General features: G+C 39.8%; 1 protein-coding gene across 2 annotated transcripts; it reads right to left on the minus strand.

Annotated features, from left to right (window-relative positions):
- ppm1ka (protein phosphatase, Mg2+/Mn2+ dependent 1Ka) lies at positions 1–12440 on the minus strand. 2 transcript variants are annotated; one of them, XM_086274760.1, is made up of 9 exons: positions 12348–12440; positions 10716–10893; positions 10070–10246; positions 9396–9568; positions 9168–9268; positions 3112–3277; positions 2019–2163; positions 876–1010; positions 1–731 (listed from the first exon to the last, which is right to left on the minus strand). In XM_086274760.1, the coding sequence occupies exons 2-9, from the start codon at positions 10824–10826 to the stop codon at positions 600–602; spliced, it is 1140 nt and encodes a 379-aa protein (XP_086130886.1). In that variant the 5' UTR covers positions 10827–10893; positions 12348–12440; the 3' UTR covers positions 1–599. The 2 variants fall into 2 exon arrangements, with proteins under 2 accessions (XP_086130886.1, XP_086130893.1); XM_086274767.1 differs by having other exon boundaries at positions 12307–12420.
- Between the last annotated feature and the right edge of the window lie 6170 nt (positions 12441–18610).

Here is an 18610-nt window from a genome sequence, read left to right on the forward strand (position 1 = left end):
TTGTTTTCAAATATCTTTATTTTCCAATTCATTGTAATAAACAATTTAGCCAACAGTCAAATTCAATTATGAGCACTAACCTGTGAACGAAACTGACACAAGTCTGTGTAAGAAAGTGACACTGATAATAAAACAGAAACAAAATGATGTTTCAGTTTAAAATATCAAACTTTCTTCTTCCCTGTGTCAGTGGGTCAAAGGTCAGAGGTGAGAATGTGGAGCTGGGTGAGGATTTGTCTCATCAACACTGAAGTGAGATATGTGACCCAGCTAGAGATATTTTGTATTGGATTTCTCACTTATATTTTAAAACGTCTTTTCCAAACACAAATCAAACTTTTTACAAACATGATGTACATACAAACACTACAGCAAATCTCTGTATGTACAAGATATATATATCTATCATTATACACTGTATAAATACGGACTTTCTTTTGTTAGCGCTAACAAAGGAAAGTTGATGCTAACATAATGCTTTCAAATAAATTTGATAGGGGTTATGGATCATTTTTAGTATAAAAAAAGATTTTTGTATCCTTAAAGTCATCTTCAACTTAATTCCAGAGCTTTGTGAAGTTATTGTGTCTTTGTGCCGTCTATGCCCATCTCCCACTTGAAATGAAGTTCCTGCTCATGCTGTACACTGTGGTGGAGCTCTGATGTCTCCCCCAGGCTCCGAATGGGATGATGATGATTGTAGCATTGTCCTCTGAGCCGTACTGCAACGCCTAGAAAAATATGAATCACATTATTTATGTCGGCAGACTTGGTGACTATTTGAATCTGAAAAGCCATATCAATTCAATGAAACACATTTTTACTCATTTTCTTTGTCTAATTTATAAAAAGTGGATGAAATAATAATGAAAAACCTGCTGAGCGATGACATCAGCAGCCTCAGTGGGGTCTTGGCATTGGTTGATGCTGTCACAGATCTCCTGATCACTAAGGAGGAAGTTGATACCGTCTGTGGTCAAAGCCAGGAACGAGTCGTTGGCATGTTGGACCTGCAGGAAAAGACAGGTGAGCTTTCTGACATTTCAGCCGTAGAAAGTACCGTTACACTTGTGTATAAACCATGTGAAATACCGTGTAAAATATGGATGTGACATCACCAGTCCCGTTATGAAGTGTAAACTTGACATGGACATGGCTGTGACTCTAAAGCCAAGGTCACCATAGACTCAGGGCTGTTTTCCCACAGACTTTATGATCTGAAGTTGTGTAGCCATTGGTAGGGCAGGGCAAAATGGCCAACAATATTTATCATGATATATTATTGAAAATTTGGGATAGCGCTATAACTGACGATATGGTTGACGCGAGACAAAATACTTTACAACTCCACAACTATATTAGTGCAAAAAAAAAAACCCCATCAATGTATTTTCACTTAAACAAGCAGCTGTTTTTTTATGTGCATTAAAGTTATATAAAAATTTAACAGTGCAAATGCAAATTCCTTGCTGACAGTTTAACCAAAAGGCATTTTGGGCTGACATATCCTCAATATAACCACAAAACTTAATAATATCCACAAACTTAAAAGGAGGTTATATTTGGTGTGTATCTGATGGATGAAAGCCAAACCAGTTCCACACCACTGAAGCTGCAGCAATTCTGGTTCGTCCGTTTCATTCAACAATCCGCTTTCGCCCTTCTCATTCTCCGTTGCCGCCATGCTTTTCCGTCATGTGCATATGAAAATGAAGGCACTGCGCATGCATGTTTTACCTATATTTTATCGCGATATTTTATTTTCTTATCATTGGCTAACATTATACCGATATTACCGTGAACTATACGATGTGGCCCAGCCATAGTCATTGGGAAGGATTTGGGTAAAAAGACACTTCCGTGTTAACCTCACTTTTTAGACCTTGAAGCCACATCCATGTTTTTCTTTTTTAATTGTGTGGTATAACTCCTCCAGTGCAAGTAAAAGTATATAATTTTAAATAAATATTAAACTCACTTGAAAGTCAGAGGACTGAGGAAACAGTAGGAAAACTTACGGTGTGTCGTTGGGTATCTGGCTCTGCGATGACACCGCTAGCTTTCAGGTGGAAGTCTCCAATGCTTCGTGTCATGGCCAGCCTCCCGTTAACATTAGCCTGACCCACGCTGTTCCATGTCACGTAACCTCCAAACCTCTGGATCCTGAACAAAAATGCACACCCAGGATTACCGTCTCTATTCTGAAAGTCTGGGCGCTCAAAGACCAGGATCAGCTGTGTGCAACTTTGTAAGGCTGTTGCTCTTTCCTACGTTTTTAGTAATTACTAGTTTCACAGTTAGTTAAACACTGAGTTGCACAAGATTTTTATTTTTACATATTATTTACAGCTACTAGCCACAAGGTGTATAGTAAACATTTACAGTGATAGCTATTTTTGTGGTTCAGCCTGCTTTATTTAAGTTATATGTCAATTGGGAACCATGAAGAACTGACCCAAGTGGCTCCAAAGTAGTAACAGTTGGAACAATTAAGGTCTTTAATAAGTTTATGTTTTTGCATTCTGCAGAATGAGAAACCAGACACCAAAGCGTTAACTAGCTTTGGATTAAGTTCAAGTGAAACAAGACTTGGTCTGCTGTTACATAATTCTAGCAGCTTATAGCTAAAGGTAAAGCCAAACGTCCGTCCCTGCACATCTCATTTCGAGTACTGGATGAACCAGATCTAATTTCTGCAGGGATGTCCTGGAGCCCCAACTCTGTGCCAGCTGTAGGCTCTCCAACATGCTGCAGGGTGTATTTATACACAATGATTTGACCAGCTGCTTTTGGGAAACCTGAACCCTTCTGAACTCTTTTATCTGTACAAATCTCTTTGGACTATAAGTGGTTTTGACTGAATCCCCTTCAAATATTCCTGCATCTTATTAAAATCTAATTATAATATTCAACAGGTCAATATTACTTTAATTATTAATTTCTTTTTTGTGTTGATTCATACTATAATTTTAAGGTAGCAAGAACACAGTCATTTGATTGCCGCTAATAGTGCCCATAGTAATTGTAATAGCAGTACTGTACTGGTGGATGTAGAGAAAGTTTCATTAACCAGAGGGGCTAACATTTATTGTGGTAGTGGGGACCATGTACCGGTGTCTCTCGTCCTCGCAGTCAGGTGTGTGGTCTGTGGTGAGCTTGTTGGCTTTTCCATTCCTGCACAACATTGCCCGACTGTCACCAACACTACCGACCACCAGCTCTACGCCGTCACGTAGTAAAGCAACCGTTGCAGTGGTGCCAGCTGTCAGGAAAGAGGCTGGAGAGGACGAGATGCAGAAATTTTTGATTGTTATATTATAAAGTCCAAAATGCTTTACAGAAAGTTCTAAGCTTGAGTTTTTCTTTAAGCACTTTTTGTATTGGTTATTTAGACATATATAGACAGTACAATAGCCCTTCAATAACTCCAAACTTTATTCCCTGTACAGTGGGGCAAAAAAGTATTTAGTCAGCCACCGATTGTGCAAGTTCCCCCACTTAAAATGATGACAGAGGTCAGTAATTTGCACCAGAGGTACACTTCAACTGTGAGAGACAGAAAGTGAAAAAAAAAATCCATGAATTCACATGGTAGGATTTGTAAAGAATTTATTCGTAAATCATGGTGGAAAATAATTATTTGGTCAATAACAAAAATACAACTCAATACTTTGTAACATAACCTTTGTTGGCAATAACAGAGGTCAAACGTTTACTATAGGTCTTTACCAGGTTTGCACACACAGTAGCTGGTATTTTGGCCCATTCCTCCATGCAGATCTTCTCGAGAGCAGTGATGTTTTGGGGCTGTCGCCGAGCAACACGGACTTTCAACTCCCGCCACAGATTTTCTATGGGGTTGAGGTCTGGAGACTGGCTAGGCCACTCCAGGACTTTCAAATGCTTCTTACGGAGCCACTCCTTTGTTGCCCGGGCGGTGTGTTTTGGATCATTGTCATGTTGGAAGACCCAGCCTCGTTTCATCTTCAAAGTTCTCACTGATGGAAGGAGGTTTTGGCTCAAAATCTCACGATACATGGCCCCATTCATTCTGTCCTTAACACGGATCAGTCGTCCTGTCCCCTTGGCAGAAAAACAGCCCCATAGCATGATGTTTCCACCCCCATGCTTCACAGTAGGTATGGTGTTCTTGGGATGCAACTCAGTATTCTTCGTCCTCCAAACACGACGAGTTGAGTTTATACCAAAAAGTTCTACTTTAGTTTCATCTGACCACATGACATTCTCCCAATCCTCTGCTGTATCATCCATGTGCTCTCTGGCAAACTTCAGACGGGCCTGGACATGCACTGGCTTCAGCAGCGGAACACGTCTGGCACTGCGGGATTTGATTCCCTGCTGTTGTAGTGTGTTACTGATGGTGACCTTTGTTACTTTGGTCCCAGCTCTCTGCAGGCAGTGTTGGGAAGGTTACTTTTAAAATGTATTCCATTACAGAATACAGAATACATGCCCCAAAATGTATTCTGTAACCTATTCCGTTATGTTACTCAATGACAGTAACGTATTCTGAATACTTTGGATTACTTAATATATTGTGGCGAGTTCAGACAAGGAGGAGACGGAGGTATCGTTTGGTCTTGCTTCCCGTGAGCTAGCCAGGGAGCACAGCCGTTTATTACATTTGCAGAAGAACACACTGCCACTAGCTAACTGCTCAGCGCGGCAACCACAACACACATAGGGCGCCCTCTGGCCCCGGAAGGACACACCGTCGCAGCGAGAGGGCGTCACCCGTCACCATGGCAACATACACAAAACATAACTGTACAAGCAGAACCCCGAACAGCCCTGACCCGCTACAATATTATCATGCTTTTTACAACAACGTGAATGTACTATTGCTGTGTGATTTATTACTATTACTGAAGGTCCACGACTCCGAACTGTAGTAAAGGGACCTCTGACTAATGCTGGGCTCACACTGTGCGATTTTTGGCCCATTTTGGGCCGATTTTTGAGTCGTGCGATCGTTTTGGCGATCGGCCCAATTTTGGCCTTCATCGTGCGTCGTGCATCGTGTAGTATACGTGGGGTAACGAGAAGCGATTGACACCTCACGACCAGCTCCCGATCATCAATCGCTTGGTCGTGAGGGTGTCACCGCAGTTTGCCACACTGCGCACGCGCAAACACAAATGTCAGCGAAAAAGACGGCGTAGCACGGCAGTGCAGCGTGTGATCTGGACACAAGCGATGGAGGCACAACCTGTAGAACCATCCGAGCCCTTTCGATGTGGCCTCACAAAATTATCACGACCACAACAACCGTGAAAATAGTTGGATCGACACTGCTGCTCAATCACAGCTGCCTGACCAATGTTTTTCATTAGCAATTTAGCAAAGTTGATGGTGGTGGTGTGTCTGTGTGAGTGAAAGACGGAGAGGGAGAGCGAGCGACAGAATTTCTGTTATAACCTTCATTTTTATGGACGCACAGTGTGAGCACTCAGGTCGCATCAGAGCATCGGGCCGTATAGTGTGAGACCCTGCATCGTGACCTATGAACTTCTAACCCCTGCGAGTCAATCGTACAGTTTGAGCAGGAGCTGAATCGCGCGACTGAAAAAAATCGCACAGTGTAAGCCCAGCATAATACGGCGGGGTCCCTGTCGGCTGGTAGCCGAAAAATAGCTCTACTTTGTTGTGTGGGTCAACTTTTCTTGCGACAGACAGAGAGAGGCGTTGAAAGGCTGCTCCAACGGAACTTGTTGTTTTCGGAGGAAAACACGAACACAGTGTACAGTCGAGTCTTAATAGCTTACTTACAACTGGGCTCGTCAGGCACTCTTCTTGGCTGCAGTGGTTATTATTATATTTACATGCTTCCAGCTCCCGTTTTTGCTCGATGACTGCTCGTACCTTTCCACTCCCCTTTTTCTCCCTCCTAGCGCTCACAGACACATAACGTGTATGGCAGTCCATTCTCCCAGCAGCACGGACTACACTGAACATGATGCTACATTCTTTAGAGCTATGCTTGTAGCATTCTGCCTGTTAGCTTAGCACAACAACAACAACAACGAAATAATAACGAATCTCTCTCTGCGACTGTGTGTCGCAGAGAGAGAGAGCGTCGCCCTGTAACCATGGCAACCGTAACGCTGCCGCCTGGAACAAAAGAGCGTAGCTGTCAAACAAAACCCAAACAGTCCTGACCCGCGACAAAATGAAACAGGAAAGTACCCCAGTGTATTCCATTTATTTCAACAAAGTAACTGTATTCTGAATACCACCTTTTTAAACAGTAACTGTAACGGAATACAGTTACTCATATTTTGTATTCTAAATACGTAACGGCGGTACATGTATTCCGTTACTCCCCAACACTGTCTGCAGGTCATTCACCAGGTCCCCCCGTGTGGTTCTGGGATCTTTGCTCACCGTTCTCATGATCATTTTGACCCCACGGGATGAGATCTTGCGTGGAGCCCCAGATCGTGGGAGATTATCAGTGGTCTTGTATGTCTTCCATTTTCTGATGATTGCTCCCACAGTTGATTTTTTCACACCAAGCTGCTTGCCTATTGTAGATTCACTCTTCCCAGTCTGGTGCAGGTCTACAATACTTTTCCTGGTGTCCTTCGAAAGCTCTTTGGTCTTGGCCATGGCGGAGTTTGGAGTCTGACTGTTTGAGGCTGTGGACAGGTGTCTTTTATACAGATGATGAGTTCAAACAGGTGCCATTCATACAGGTAACGAGTGGGGGACAGAAAAGCGTCTTACAGAAGACGTTACAGGTCTGTGAGAGCCAGAGATTTTCCATGTTTGAGGTGACCAAATGCTTATTTTCCACCCTAATTTACGAATAAATTCTTTACAAATCCTACCATGTGGATTCATGGATTTTTTTTTTCACATTCTGTCTCTCACAGTTGAAGTGTACCTCTGGTGCAAATTACTGACCTCTGTCATCATTTTAAGTGGGGGAACTTGCACAATCGGTGGCTGACTAAATACTTTTTTGCCCCACTGTATATGTTAGTTTGATGTGATTTTAAACCAACGCATTGCGTTATTATCTACACAAGTGTCAAAACTATAAAGATTAAAATGCTTTTCTATTCATTTAAGATAAAAGTTGTGATCAAAACATTAAAAATTAAAAATACACTTCAAGATTATCTTCTTGTCCACCTCTGGACTGTTTTCAGCTACTGATTACTTGCAATGGTGGACTGTGTCACAGCATCTTACAACTAAATGGAGACAAAACTGGCAAATAAGGTAAGTGGTGAGTGAACATTGTGTTGGGGCTCAAAAAGTGTATTTAGTACACTGTGAGTCAACGCATTCCAGCACACTCTAGCTTTCATATGTTTTACTCTGAATATCATTCCCTAAGTGTTTCCACACAGGCAAAGACTAGCATGACTAGCATGTCAGGGATTTGTAGCGACAATGTGTAAAACTTGAGACATTGTTATTCAATTAAAGCAGCTACCAATGAGAGTAATGGATGCTGCTGATAAACACATGACATATGAGCAGTGTTGGGGAGTAACGGAATACATGTACCGCCGTTACGTATTTAAAATACAAAATATGAGTAACTGTATTCCGTTACAGTTACCGTTTAAAAAGGTGGTATTCAGAATACAGTTACTTTGTTGAAATAAATGGATTACACTGCGGTACTTTCCTGTTTCATATTGTCGCGGGTCAGGACTGTTTGGGTTTTGTTTGACAGCTACGTTTGTTGTTCCAGGCGGCAGCGTTACGGTTGCCATGGTTACAGGGCGACGCTCTCTCTCTCTCTCTCTGCGACTGTGTGTTTCCTGGGTGAGAGAGCGCCTTTTCGTTGTTGTTGTTGTGCTAAGCTAACAGGCAGAATGCTACAAGCATAGCTCTAAAGAATGTAGCATCATGGGCAGTGTAGTCCGTGTTGCAGGGAGAATGGACTGCCATACACGTTATGTGTCTGTGAGCAAGAGGAGGGAGAAAAAGGGGAGTGGAAAGGTACGAGTTGTCATCGAGCAAAAACGGGAGCTGGAAGCATGTAAATATAATAACCACTTCAGCCAAGAAGAGTGCCTGACGAGCCCAGTTGTAAGTAAGCTATTAAGACTCGACTGTACACCGTGTTCGTGTTTTCCTCCGAAACAATAAGTTCCATTGGAGCAGTCTTTCAACGCCTCTCTCTGTCTCTCACAAGAAAAGTTGACCCACACAACAAAGTAAAGCTATTTTTCGGCTATGAGCCGACAGGGACCCCGCCGTATTAGTCAGAGGTCCCTTTACGGAGTTCGGAGTTGCGGACCTTCAGTAATAGTAATAAATCACACAGCAACAGTACATTCACGTTGTTGTAAAAAGCATGATAATATATTAAGTAATCCAAAGTATTCAGAATACGTTACTGTCATTGAGTAACGTAACGGAATACGTTACAGAATACATTTTGGGGCATGTATTCTGTATTCTGTAATGGAATACATTTTAAAAGTAACCTTCCCAACACTGCATATGAGAAGATGGCAAAGACATGGTTACCTATGCAACTGGAGCCTGGAAAGTCCACTAGTGACCAACCATCAGTCGCTAAATCTGTTTATATGTGGTTTGGGCTTCACCCTTGGAGGTGCACAAGTTCACAGTACAGAAGCCAGGAAATATAAAAATGAGGGACATGTTCCTGGTCAGAGAAGAAGATGACCTTGAAGGTGGGATCCAAATTTAAACCAGTTATGGGTTTAGGTTTATTTGTTGGCTAAGTCACTTTACAGCTGCACCATGTCACCTCCAGATTTATCCACTATGCTAACTTCAACTTTTCATTGAAAAGTCCATTACTCTCACTGAATAACCATAATGAACTCTTTATTACTATTTACTTTCAGAGCATCACAATTAAAATTCAGTTGTCCAATACTAACCCTTTTTTAAATCACTTTGATTCACTCTTTATCAGCAAAGTCACAGTTCTCTATTTAGTTTTTTGTTTTATGTCTTAGAAACTACAAGACATAGTTGGTGTTAACATATTGTGTAACTTCCTTTAGGTATCTTAAAGATTTCACAAATACAACAAGTCACATTGTGCCTGCTGATAAGACCTGACAAACTCGAAACGTGAATCACTTTTTACCATGTTGGCTTCCAGCACTTTAATCTTTACGGCTTCAGAGAAATGACTTGTGTCTCACCATTGTTGAAGTAGCTGAGATGTGTGTGTAGAGCCTTGTCAGCATCTAAAAAGGCTTTCTTTAAAACTTTCTCCAGATCATCATCCTGTTCCAAAGCATCTCTGCACCAAAAAAATGAGTTTAGGTTTTTTGTTTGTCTGTTTTTGTGAAGTGCAGTCATTAATGACTACACAGCTTGTCCAGTATTCAGTTGTTTATGTTCTCATATTTAAAGGCAGTATGCTCAACCTGATAAATTTCTCCATGAAGGTGTAGCAGTAGTCTGCAGCATGCGGGCCACCATGGCCGTCGAACACAGCGAAGTACAGTAGGTTGTCATGAATACGGCCGATGCGGAGACGGTCCTCGTTCTGATTCCTAAGACCGAGAACAGACGTACTGCCGACCCGAGACAGACTGACCTGAGAGGTGGAGGAAGACAACCTTTGGTTGATAAACTGAACTGACTGATTAGCCATTTCATTCATGTGTCCCAACCATGGGGGGATATGTAACATGTTAGGTTAAAATCTTTTTGAACCTGTGACCATGCCCTTAAAATAGCCACTGAAAACAGTCATTGTATACTTCAATACTTAACTATTTGTGCATTTCTGAATATATCTATTCAACCTATGCTCTTTACTTTACTTTAATAGGTACACGGTGCCAGTACCCAACTAAACTCAAGTTCGCCTGCAGAAGTACTTCAGGTCTTCATGGCTTAGATTAAACAAGGTGCTGGAAATATTTCTCAGAGATTTTGGTTCATACTGACATGTTAGCATCAGTTTGAACTTTAGCCTAAAGCCTTTAGCCTGCCATGTGACTGACTGATAGATACTTGCATTTGCAGCTGTACCTGATAAAGTGGCAGGTGAGTGTATTTATTATTCTTTTATCCATCCACTGCTCTTTCCTACCTGTGGGATGGGTCTTCCATATCTGATACTGGAGGGCAGTAGTATTGGTTCTTCTATCCTGTTGTCCCAAATACCAAATGAGTCCCAGGTCACTGGACGGACGCTGATGTCACCGTCCAATCCGACTGATCCACTTCCCTGCCGCACGCCCACCATCCCAAACAATGCCCCGCCCACCTACAGGACGATCATCCAGGACAAGGTTAGACTACTGTTGTAGCTTGTTTGTGTAAAATCTGATCAGGGATTTATTTTTCTTATCATAAGATCGTGAGAATTGTGTTGTTTCAAAGAAGACGTTACATGGTTACTTTACTCACCAGCAACTAATCCATTTTCCAAAATAGTCATAAAATTTATGTCTAATGACAAAAAAATGATCTTTTTGTTAACACTATTGACAAAATATTTAAGCAATCTGTCTTTTCACGTCACACTATGTCTAAAATAAATAAATCACATTCCTGGTGCTTCAAATGAGATTGAAGTGTTAATAGTAAATAGAAAACTCTGGATTTGTAATCATGCAAAAAACAAACAAACCCAATCTGAACAAATAATTAAATTCTGTTCCAATTTTCTGAAAGTAGGATTACATGATTTTATAATTTTGAAACAGAACATCACATGTAAGTCTCAGATTCACCTGTCCAGAGGCCGTGGAGGTTTCTGGTGAGGATCGTATGGAGAGGAAGGTTTGTCTGGAGATTGTGGAGCGACCACAACGCAGCATATTGAACAGCACTGCAGATGACATGACTGATTGCCTTTAACAGCTGTGGAGATTTTACAAAGGAGGAACGACCTCGCCAGGTGATGGACTTCTAAAAAGAAAGAAGAAAAATCATGTTAACAAGGCTGAGACTTGGTGCAGTAAATAAATTCACATTCTTCCATCCTCATGTTTCTAAGTGAACAGTATATGCACAATTTTCTTTCTTAGAAACTTGTGGAATTGTTAATGTTAACCTTCAAACCCAGTGTTACGATCATGCTTGTGGTTTTGTTGAGTTACGATTTGGATTCTTGTAATTTTTTTTTTTGTGATTTGATTTCTTAATTTTTCTTATGGTAACAACTTTTTGTAATTAGAAAAGTTGTGCAGAAAAAAGTATAGCATACTTTTTAAAAATATATATATAACATTACTGGTTTTTCCATCCAGTTGTCCAGATGTTAATAAAACCTATATTCCTATAAGTTTGCAGGATGTGATTCACAACAATGTGACAAGAAGAACATAAATCAGGTATAATCATATCAGATAAATGCACATTATACTTTCTGAGAATCAGTTTTGAGTTTGTTGGGGTAGTTTCTAGGATGAGACCTTATTAGACTGAGAAGTGGTCAGATGTTGGCTCCAGTTGGAGTTTAATCTTTCAATTGTATGTAAATGACATTAACAAGGATTATGTTTCTCATTCTCTCTCTCTACTTTTCCATCCCTCATCATCTCTCTATATATGAGTATGTCCACAAATAGCCTCACGCCTCCTGCTGTGTTTTCTTAGCACATGATCCCCTATCTATTACAAGTATGGCATGGGCATGAGCTCTGAAAGTACAGAGAGTGTTACTTCTTTGGAAAGGAGTTTCCTTCCAAAGAGACACTTTTTTAAAGATAAGTAGCCTATATTAGCTATAATTTAAATAATCGGAGAGACAGGTAGACTACTGAAGTTGCAACCTTTCCCCTATTTACCTTTGACATAATTTACATCTTGCCAGTAGTCAGTATGAACCTGTCAATATCTTTGGATTAAATTTCACTCTGCAGCTCTGGGGCGTGCTTAAGTAAAGCTGCCTTAACTCTGCACTTCAAAACAGTGTGGGCACAAATAAACACATATTGTTGACAAAACACGGCGATGCCTGCTTCACAGATGAGTAAATTCAGAGGTCACATGCACTGACACACATAAAAGTAACAGTTGTAGGTCAGTTATTAGAATTTCGACCTGAATTTATTCAAAACCGAGCATTTTATTTATGAGATGAAAAAATAGCATATAAAAAAATTTAATGAGGAAAATTTAATAGACAAAAATTACAGAAATATAATTTTAAGTTATTCTATATGCTAAAAATATTTTTGCAAATACATCACACGTCTTGACATATCACAGAACATAACCTAAAAGAGTATAGCATGTTTAAATGAATATGACATAACTATGCAGGACTAGTAACTTTAAAAGTAAAGCAAAAACTGAACTGCAGCTGCACAAAACCACCTTCTTCCTGTTTCTTGTACTTCTGTTATTGATCTTCCCACCTTGTGCCGCCTCTGTAGCAGCAGGTGTCCAGAGTCCCAGCAGCTGCCTGGAGCCTTCAGCCGCTCTTGCGCTGTTGCTGTCAAAGCTCAGGGGCTCGGCTGGAGGGTATTTAAACTGAGCCGCACCCATCCAATGAAAACGTGAGATGTCCTGACGTCACAGTTGAATCACATGTGGAGGTTGTGACTATTTTGGGCGCCAAGCCAGTTGAAACACTGTGTGTTAGGCAGGTCTTTGTATGCTTGTTTTTACAAATAGTTAAAAAACAACAACAACAACAACAACAACTACAGCTCCAGTCCTAAAAGTTAGAGCAATTCAAAATGATTTAGAGAACACAAAAAATAAAGCAGGTGTAAAATTAATAACACTAACAACAACAACAACAATATGAGTAACAAGAAGAAGAAGAACCAAACTCTGCAGATGTGTACATGATGGGTTGCTATGAAGGTTCTCATCTATATTAGATATTGTGACATCATCATGTTGCCTAGCATCTATCAATTAACAGCTTAAAATGGTGCATTTGTAACTTTTTTGCATTTACAGTATATGCTGTTGTAATTTGTTGCTAAATAAAGACATTTTTTGGATGGATGTAAGAAATAATATAATAAAACTACAAACACAACTACAAACACAATCACTTGGAGCCACACATACGTCAGCTTTTCCTCCTTTATTTCCTCTTTTGCTCTGCCTTTTATCCTACTCTGGTGTGAATGTGGCAGATTGTCACCAACTGTGGGACGTCCTCCAGAGGGTTAAGCTCCTGCTGGCTCCTTACTCACACACCTGCTTCTCATTCACTTGTCATTCATCTATGATAAGAAGACAGTCTGTTCACCCAATTGACATTTCATTTTCCTAGTGATAAAGCATGTAAGTGCTACTTTAGCACTGTAGTACTTTGTCTTACTACTTACCCTAATATCTTTTTTTCCCCCTCCTGCTTCAGCTTACCTGTTGGTGTGTCAGTCAGGCCTGTTAATGGGTTTTCGCTGATGTGGCTGTTCTCCCTGGGTTCATGCTTACCTCCTGCAAACCTGCTCACCAACAGAACTTTTAAAGACTTCTCTTTTTGTTGCACAGTTGCAAACCAGGTGAGTAATGGGTTTGACTGGGTTGTGAGTGTGGGTCAAGAAGGGTTTTCTTGTTGCCCTGAAACTGATGCTCTCATTTGTCTTGGACCATTCTGACCTTTGCGTCAGTAGGAACTCTTGATAGCATTTTGTGGCTTTAAAGGAGAAATAGTGAAAAATTAATATCGCCAACTGCATTAGGAAAAAACCAAAAAGCTGAACTTTGCCATTTCAACGATATATTTATTGTTATATGCTTTTTGCTTTATCAGTTTTTAAAGTGCCCACATGGGATGGCTTTCATGGCCCTATATGGCCTTTTTGTGGGAAAGACCACTGCAAGTTTCCCACAAAAGCCCATACAGGGCCCCAGAGAGCAAAATGACAACTCCAGCTGCTGTTTGGTAATCAACATCTTAAAGACAGTTGAAGAGGGTATGGTGAAATTGACTAGATATGGTAATGTACATTGATCAGGCATAATGCTATGGCAGGTGAACTGAATAATACTGATCTGGGAACACCTGGCACCAGGATGCACTTTGGTCTGCAAATCCTTGAGGCCTACCATCCATGTATGCCTGCAAAATAAGCATTGTTGCAGACCATGTACATCCCTTAATGGAAATGGTATTCCCTGATGGCTCTCATACAGCAGGATAATGCACTCTGCCACATAACGGAAATGGCTCAGGTTAGAGCACAACAAGAAGTTTGAGGTTTTGACTAGGTTTCCAAATTCCCCAGATCTGAATCTATCTGTAGGATGTACTAGACAAGTGAGTCTGATCCATGGAGGCTCCAATTCGCAACTTGCAGGATCAGTTGCTACCACCTTGATACCAGATGCCACAGCACACCTTCAGGGGTCTAGTGGAGTAGGTGAATTGACAGGTGAGGGCGGTTCTGGCAGCAAGGGGATCAACATAATATTTGACAAGTGGTCATGTTTTGTGGCAGTTGTTTCTGGACTCTATTTGTTTAACTGTTAGTATGCAATTTTAACCCTAAAGCTTGAACTCAACCAGTTTCAACTAGCCAGCCAGTCGGGAGTCTCCAGTGCTACTGAGCTCTTGACTGTTTTTGTTTTGTTTTGTTTTGGGGGGTCCCTTGGAAATAAAGCTGGTGGAGATGAGCTTAAATTTACACCTCAGGATGACAACATGAGGCACATCATCTGTGTGTTGCTCTGCAAGTTGCGTTTTTCTGCTTCTTTCAAAAGAGTTCGGATGACTGTGGAAACTTAAATGTCTCTTTTAGACTCTATTTTATATAGTGCTGTCTGTCCACTTTTACCCTGGAAACGCAGTAAGCATCGATGGATCACAATCACATAGTGATCCATCAAAATTGGTTTTACAGTTTCAACTATAAAAACCTGAGATGTTAAATCTTAGTCTCTCTGAGGCTATAGTAGTAGAGTTGTTTTTTGTTTTTAATCTTTTTCTATTTCAGTATGACACAATAGTTGTAATTCTTTGCCATGAATGTATTTTGAATAGAAAAGTCTGCATAATTTATGTCATTTGCTCTTCACATTACAGAAACAAAGATTCTCTATGGAACTTGACTGTATGCTGAAGTGGCAGCCCTCAAGGACTGGAGTTTGAGACCCCAGGCACAGTTTGTCCCTTTTTAATACATAATTTATTATAAATAATTATAAAGAAGGAATCTTATAATCATTTTTAAACTGCAACACTCAAATCTATTATCTAAAACTAATATATTAAGTTATTTTATGTTTGCATGTCCACTGTTTGGTACACTTGTTCCTTACTCAAGCAGATGTTGGGGCCAGTGAGGGAAGGAAGAGACAAAGATAAAGTTAAAGTATGCTTCAACATGACTAAAGGCTAAATGGCTCTATCTAGTGCGGAAAAGAAGCTAGTGTCAAGAGTTTGTTGGCATTAATCTAAATAAAATCCATCTCATCAATTAGACAAATTTTCTTCAGGACACACAGTTCTCATGCCTTTCCTCTTAGAGGTCCTGGCATTTCATATGTACTGGGTCCCATTACTCATGAGCACATGGCAGTATAGCTGTATGGAAGGTGGCAGCGTGCCTAATGCTGATGTTGCAGCTGTGAACCATTTCATCTGGGTTACTGGTTAGCAATGATTTTATTTACTATTGTAGCCCTTCGTAATAAAGCTTGTGATTTATTTGACAACATTCACAAAGTAATTCATAACTTAAAACGGCAGTTCATAATAATACTCAATTTATTTGCAATCCACAGCTTTAAAAATTATGTAGTATGTGAAATGTAATGATTACCTTAAGGATATTTGTCATTAAAGAACAATGAACAATCAAATGGGCTACAATTCATTATGAAACAAATATTTGCTTCCCTTGCAGTTAATGTGAAAGACATGACATGCTGAGGCTCCACTTTCACCTGCAAGCATAATAATCACTTAACCATATGAGCCTACAAAATAATATGCCGTTACAATGTAACAGTGCACCTCTGCAGTGTAATTACAATATAAGAAATGGGGATGGTGTCATTTCATTTTTGAACGTTGTTCAGTGGAAAAACTGTCAGCTTTACTTTAACTCTGTTCTCTTCACACAGACAGACCAGTACAGCATACTTGTCACTAGAGATGCTGCAGTAATCGGACTCATGCTCCACTCGTGAACCCTAACCTCTGGAAACATTCAAATTCCAGCTAATTCACTTTAAATTTTTAAACTTTGGCCTGAACAAGATGCAGTCTTAACATATTTCATCACTGAATGAGACCTGATTAAATAAAATGACCAAATGTTGATGCTAAATGTGATTTCAGACTGCCTTGTCTTTCTCTAAAGCAACACCAATAGAAACCAAAAAGAGATACCTCCAACTTTGACACCAGCTTCTACAAGGGCTCTACAAAGCTATTTAATGTGCTGAGGTTTCTGCAAATTAACACCTTTTGTGTATCCCAGTGGAAGCTCTGAGTCAGAGGGCAGCGTGACACTGAAAGCTGTGACCAAGACTGATCAAGGATTCTACATGTGCCACCACCCAATAGCAGGACGGACTAATGACCTCTGGATTACTGTTAAAAGTACTGAAAAGCACACCGGTGCAATCCCACTGACACGGCAGAATTCACAGCTCAACCTGAAAATGAGTCTTAAAGGGAGTGATGAAAGCATGATGCCATCAAGTCAACTGCTTGCTGATGGGCAGTGGCAACAAATATTGTGTGTGTGTGTGTGTGTGAGTGTGTGAGAGACCCTTATGCTGATGCGCCTGCCTTGTAGGAAAGTCAAACTGCACAGTAATGTTTACTCTACTTTATTTCTTATGTCTGGTATTTGCCTCGCAGCAAATCCCCAAAGGAAAACATTTCACTTTCCCAGACAACTTAACCTGGTTTAAACATGTAATAGTGGATATGGTAACATTGCTGTTCTGGCACTTCTCAATATTCAGCTGCCTCCCCAGAGAATCAAAACCTGAGGTCACACCCAGTCCATCTCCAAAACAATGAAGGTACGTACTACAAGAAAAGGCTTTTGTGTTTCTGTTCATGGAGTGGAACTTTAGAACAGTCTGAATATGGAATTAAAGCAATGTCCAAACATAAAACTGTTCAAAAAGAGTTATAAAAATATGATCTTCTTGAACTATAAAGAAAAGGAAAATATTTAAATTAAGTGAATGTCTCTATTTAAAAAACAAACAAAAAATTCATGATGTGATTATATAGTATATCAGAAATCTGTTCACTACTTTTTATTACAAATTATATCAGTAAGGAAGCTGACTAAATATTAACTGATAATTTATGGCAAAGGGGTGGGATTAAATAAGTGTATACTTCTTCCCACTCCCTTTCAACGTGTAAATTAATCCGAATGTTTTTTTTGTATGTAATTTGTATAGTATTTTTTTCTCTCTTATTTTCTTTTCTAAATGTACTTGTATATTGTTCACATGTTGAAATAAATTATCAATCAATCAATCATACATACATATATAGTGTAAATGTACCCGGTAGCATATGTAATGCACAATGCAAAATCATTTTAGATGGATTTTACTTTTCAAAATATTAAATATTTCTTTTACGTCAGCATTTTAAAGGGGCTTTCAAGGCTAAAACTACAACACTTTGAACAATAAGTCAATAGATGAGATAATCAGGAGTACTCCATCAATAAGTAGCTCCAAAGTCAACATTACAGAAGCACTGATGTCCTCTTTACTGAGAGGATGTAGTACTCATTGCAAAATGCACCAGTGGGATCAGTTTGAGCATTTTTTTAAAGGGACCAACACTAAAAATCCCAATAATGCAGAATTTTAAGTGGGGGTGGGGAGCACACACTAAAAAATCCACTTCACAAGTGATTAACATATATTTCACCAGCAGGGGGTAATGAAGTGACAGTGCTCTTCAATACTTCTAAACTGTAAGGGAATTTGAGTTGAGACTGTTTAATCATACACAGGTAAAACTAACATTTTCTTTTCATGCACACAACGAACTAAAGACAATCACATCTCAATGATAACGGAAGACTTCAACTGCAATTCATAAGACATTAACAACCCAAGAGTGTTTCTTGAATGCCATGTCAACAATTTGGTTGTCAGTGCATAATTTGCATGTTTTCTGAGTGTTTTTGGAGCTAACACTAGCCAGCTTGGTAAACCAGTAACCAGTGCAGCCAAATACATTAACCAAATACATTAACATAATGAGTGCCAAGTATGAAACGCATAAAACACAGTTTTATTGACCAAACTGGTCTGTTAGTAAAATTAACTGTATTTTTATTTTTCCAATAAAGAGCAAGCTTATTGGCACTGAAGACATAAAAGCAGTAAAATAAAGAGCTGCATTTAAATAATAGCTTTTGTAAATATATTCTGGTGTTCCTGAACTCTAGGAAATATTCAAACATTTTAGAAATGTCATGACACAACTGTTTGGAAGTTAAACACTAAAGACTTTAATTGTTTATTCATCACATTATGGTCACAGAGACCTGTCTCTAACAATGACCACAAACTTGCTCAGGGTCAGCTTGTTCTATGTAAAGATAGTTACTGTTGGCTGCCAGCTGTCTGGCAATCAAGAGTCAGTGGAAAATAAGGAGGCTGCTAAGGTCACCATAATCTATCAAGTAGATATGTTGCAGCAGGCCATGAATAAATACATAGA

Source organism: Aulonocara sp. 'chitande type north' Nkhata Bay, linkage group LG3, assembly GCF_057382095.1.
Source record: "Aulonocara sp. 'chitande type north' Nkhata Bay isolate Kocher_YH1m ecotype deep benthic linkage group LG3, A_spYH_male_GT1.1, whole genome shotgun sequence".
Classification (NCBI taxonomy): domain Eukaryota; kingdom Metazoa; phylum Chordata; class Actinopteri; order Cichliformes; family Cichlidae; genus Aulonocara; species Aulonocara sp. 'chitande type north' Nkhata Bay.

Coding starts and splice junctions, on each gene's coding strand:
- ppm1ka (XM_086274760.1), bottom strand. CDS start 10,826: ATGTCATCTGCAGTGCTGTTCAATATGCTGCGTTGTGGTCGCTCCACA. Junction 1,011..2,018: donor CAGATACCCAACGACACACC/GTAAGTTTTCCT, acceptor CTTTTCCTGCAG/GTCCAACATGCCAACGACTC. Junction 732..875: donor CTGATGTCATCGCTCAGCAG/GTTTTTCATTAT, acceptor ATATTTTTCTAG/GCGTTGCAGTACGGCTCAGA.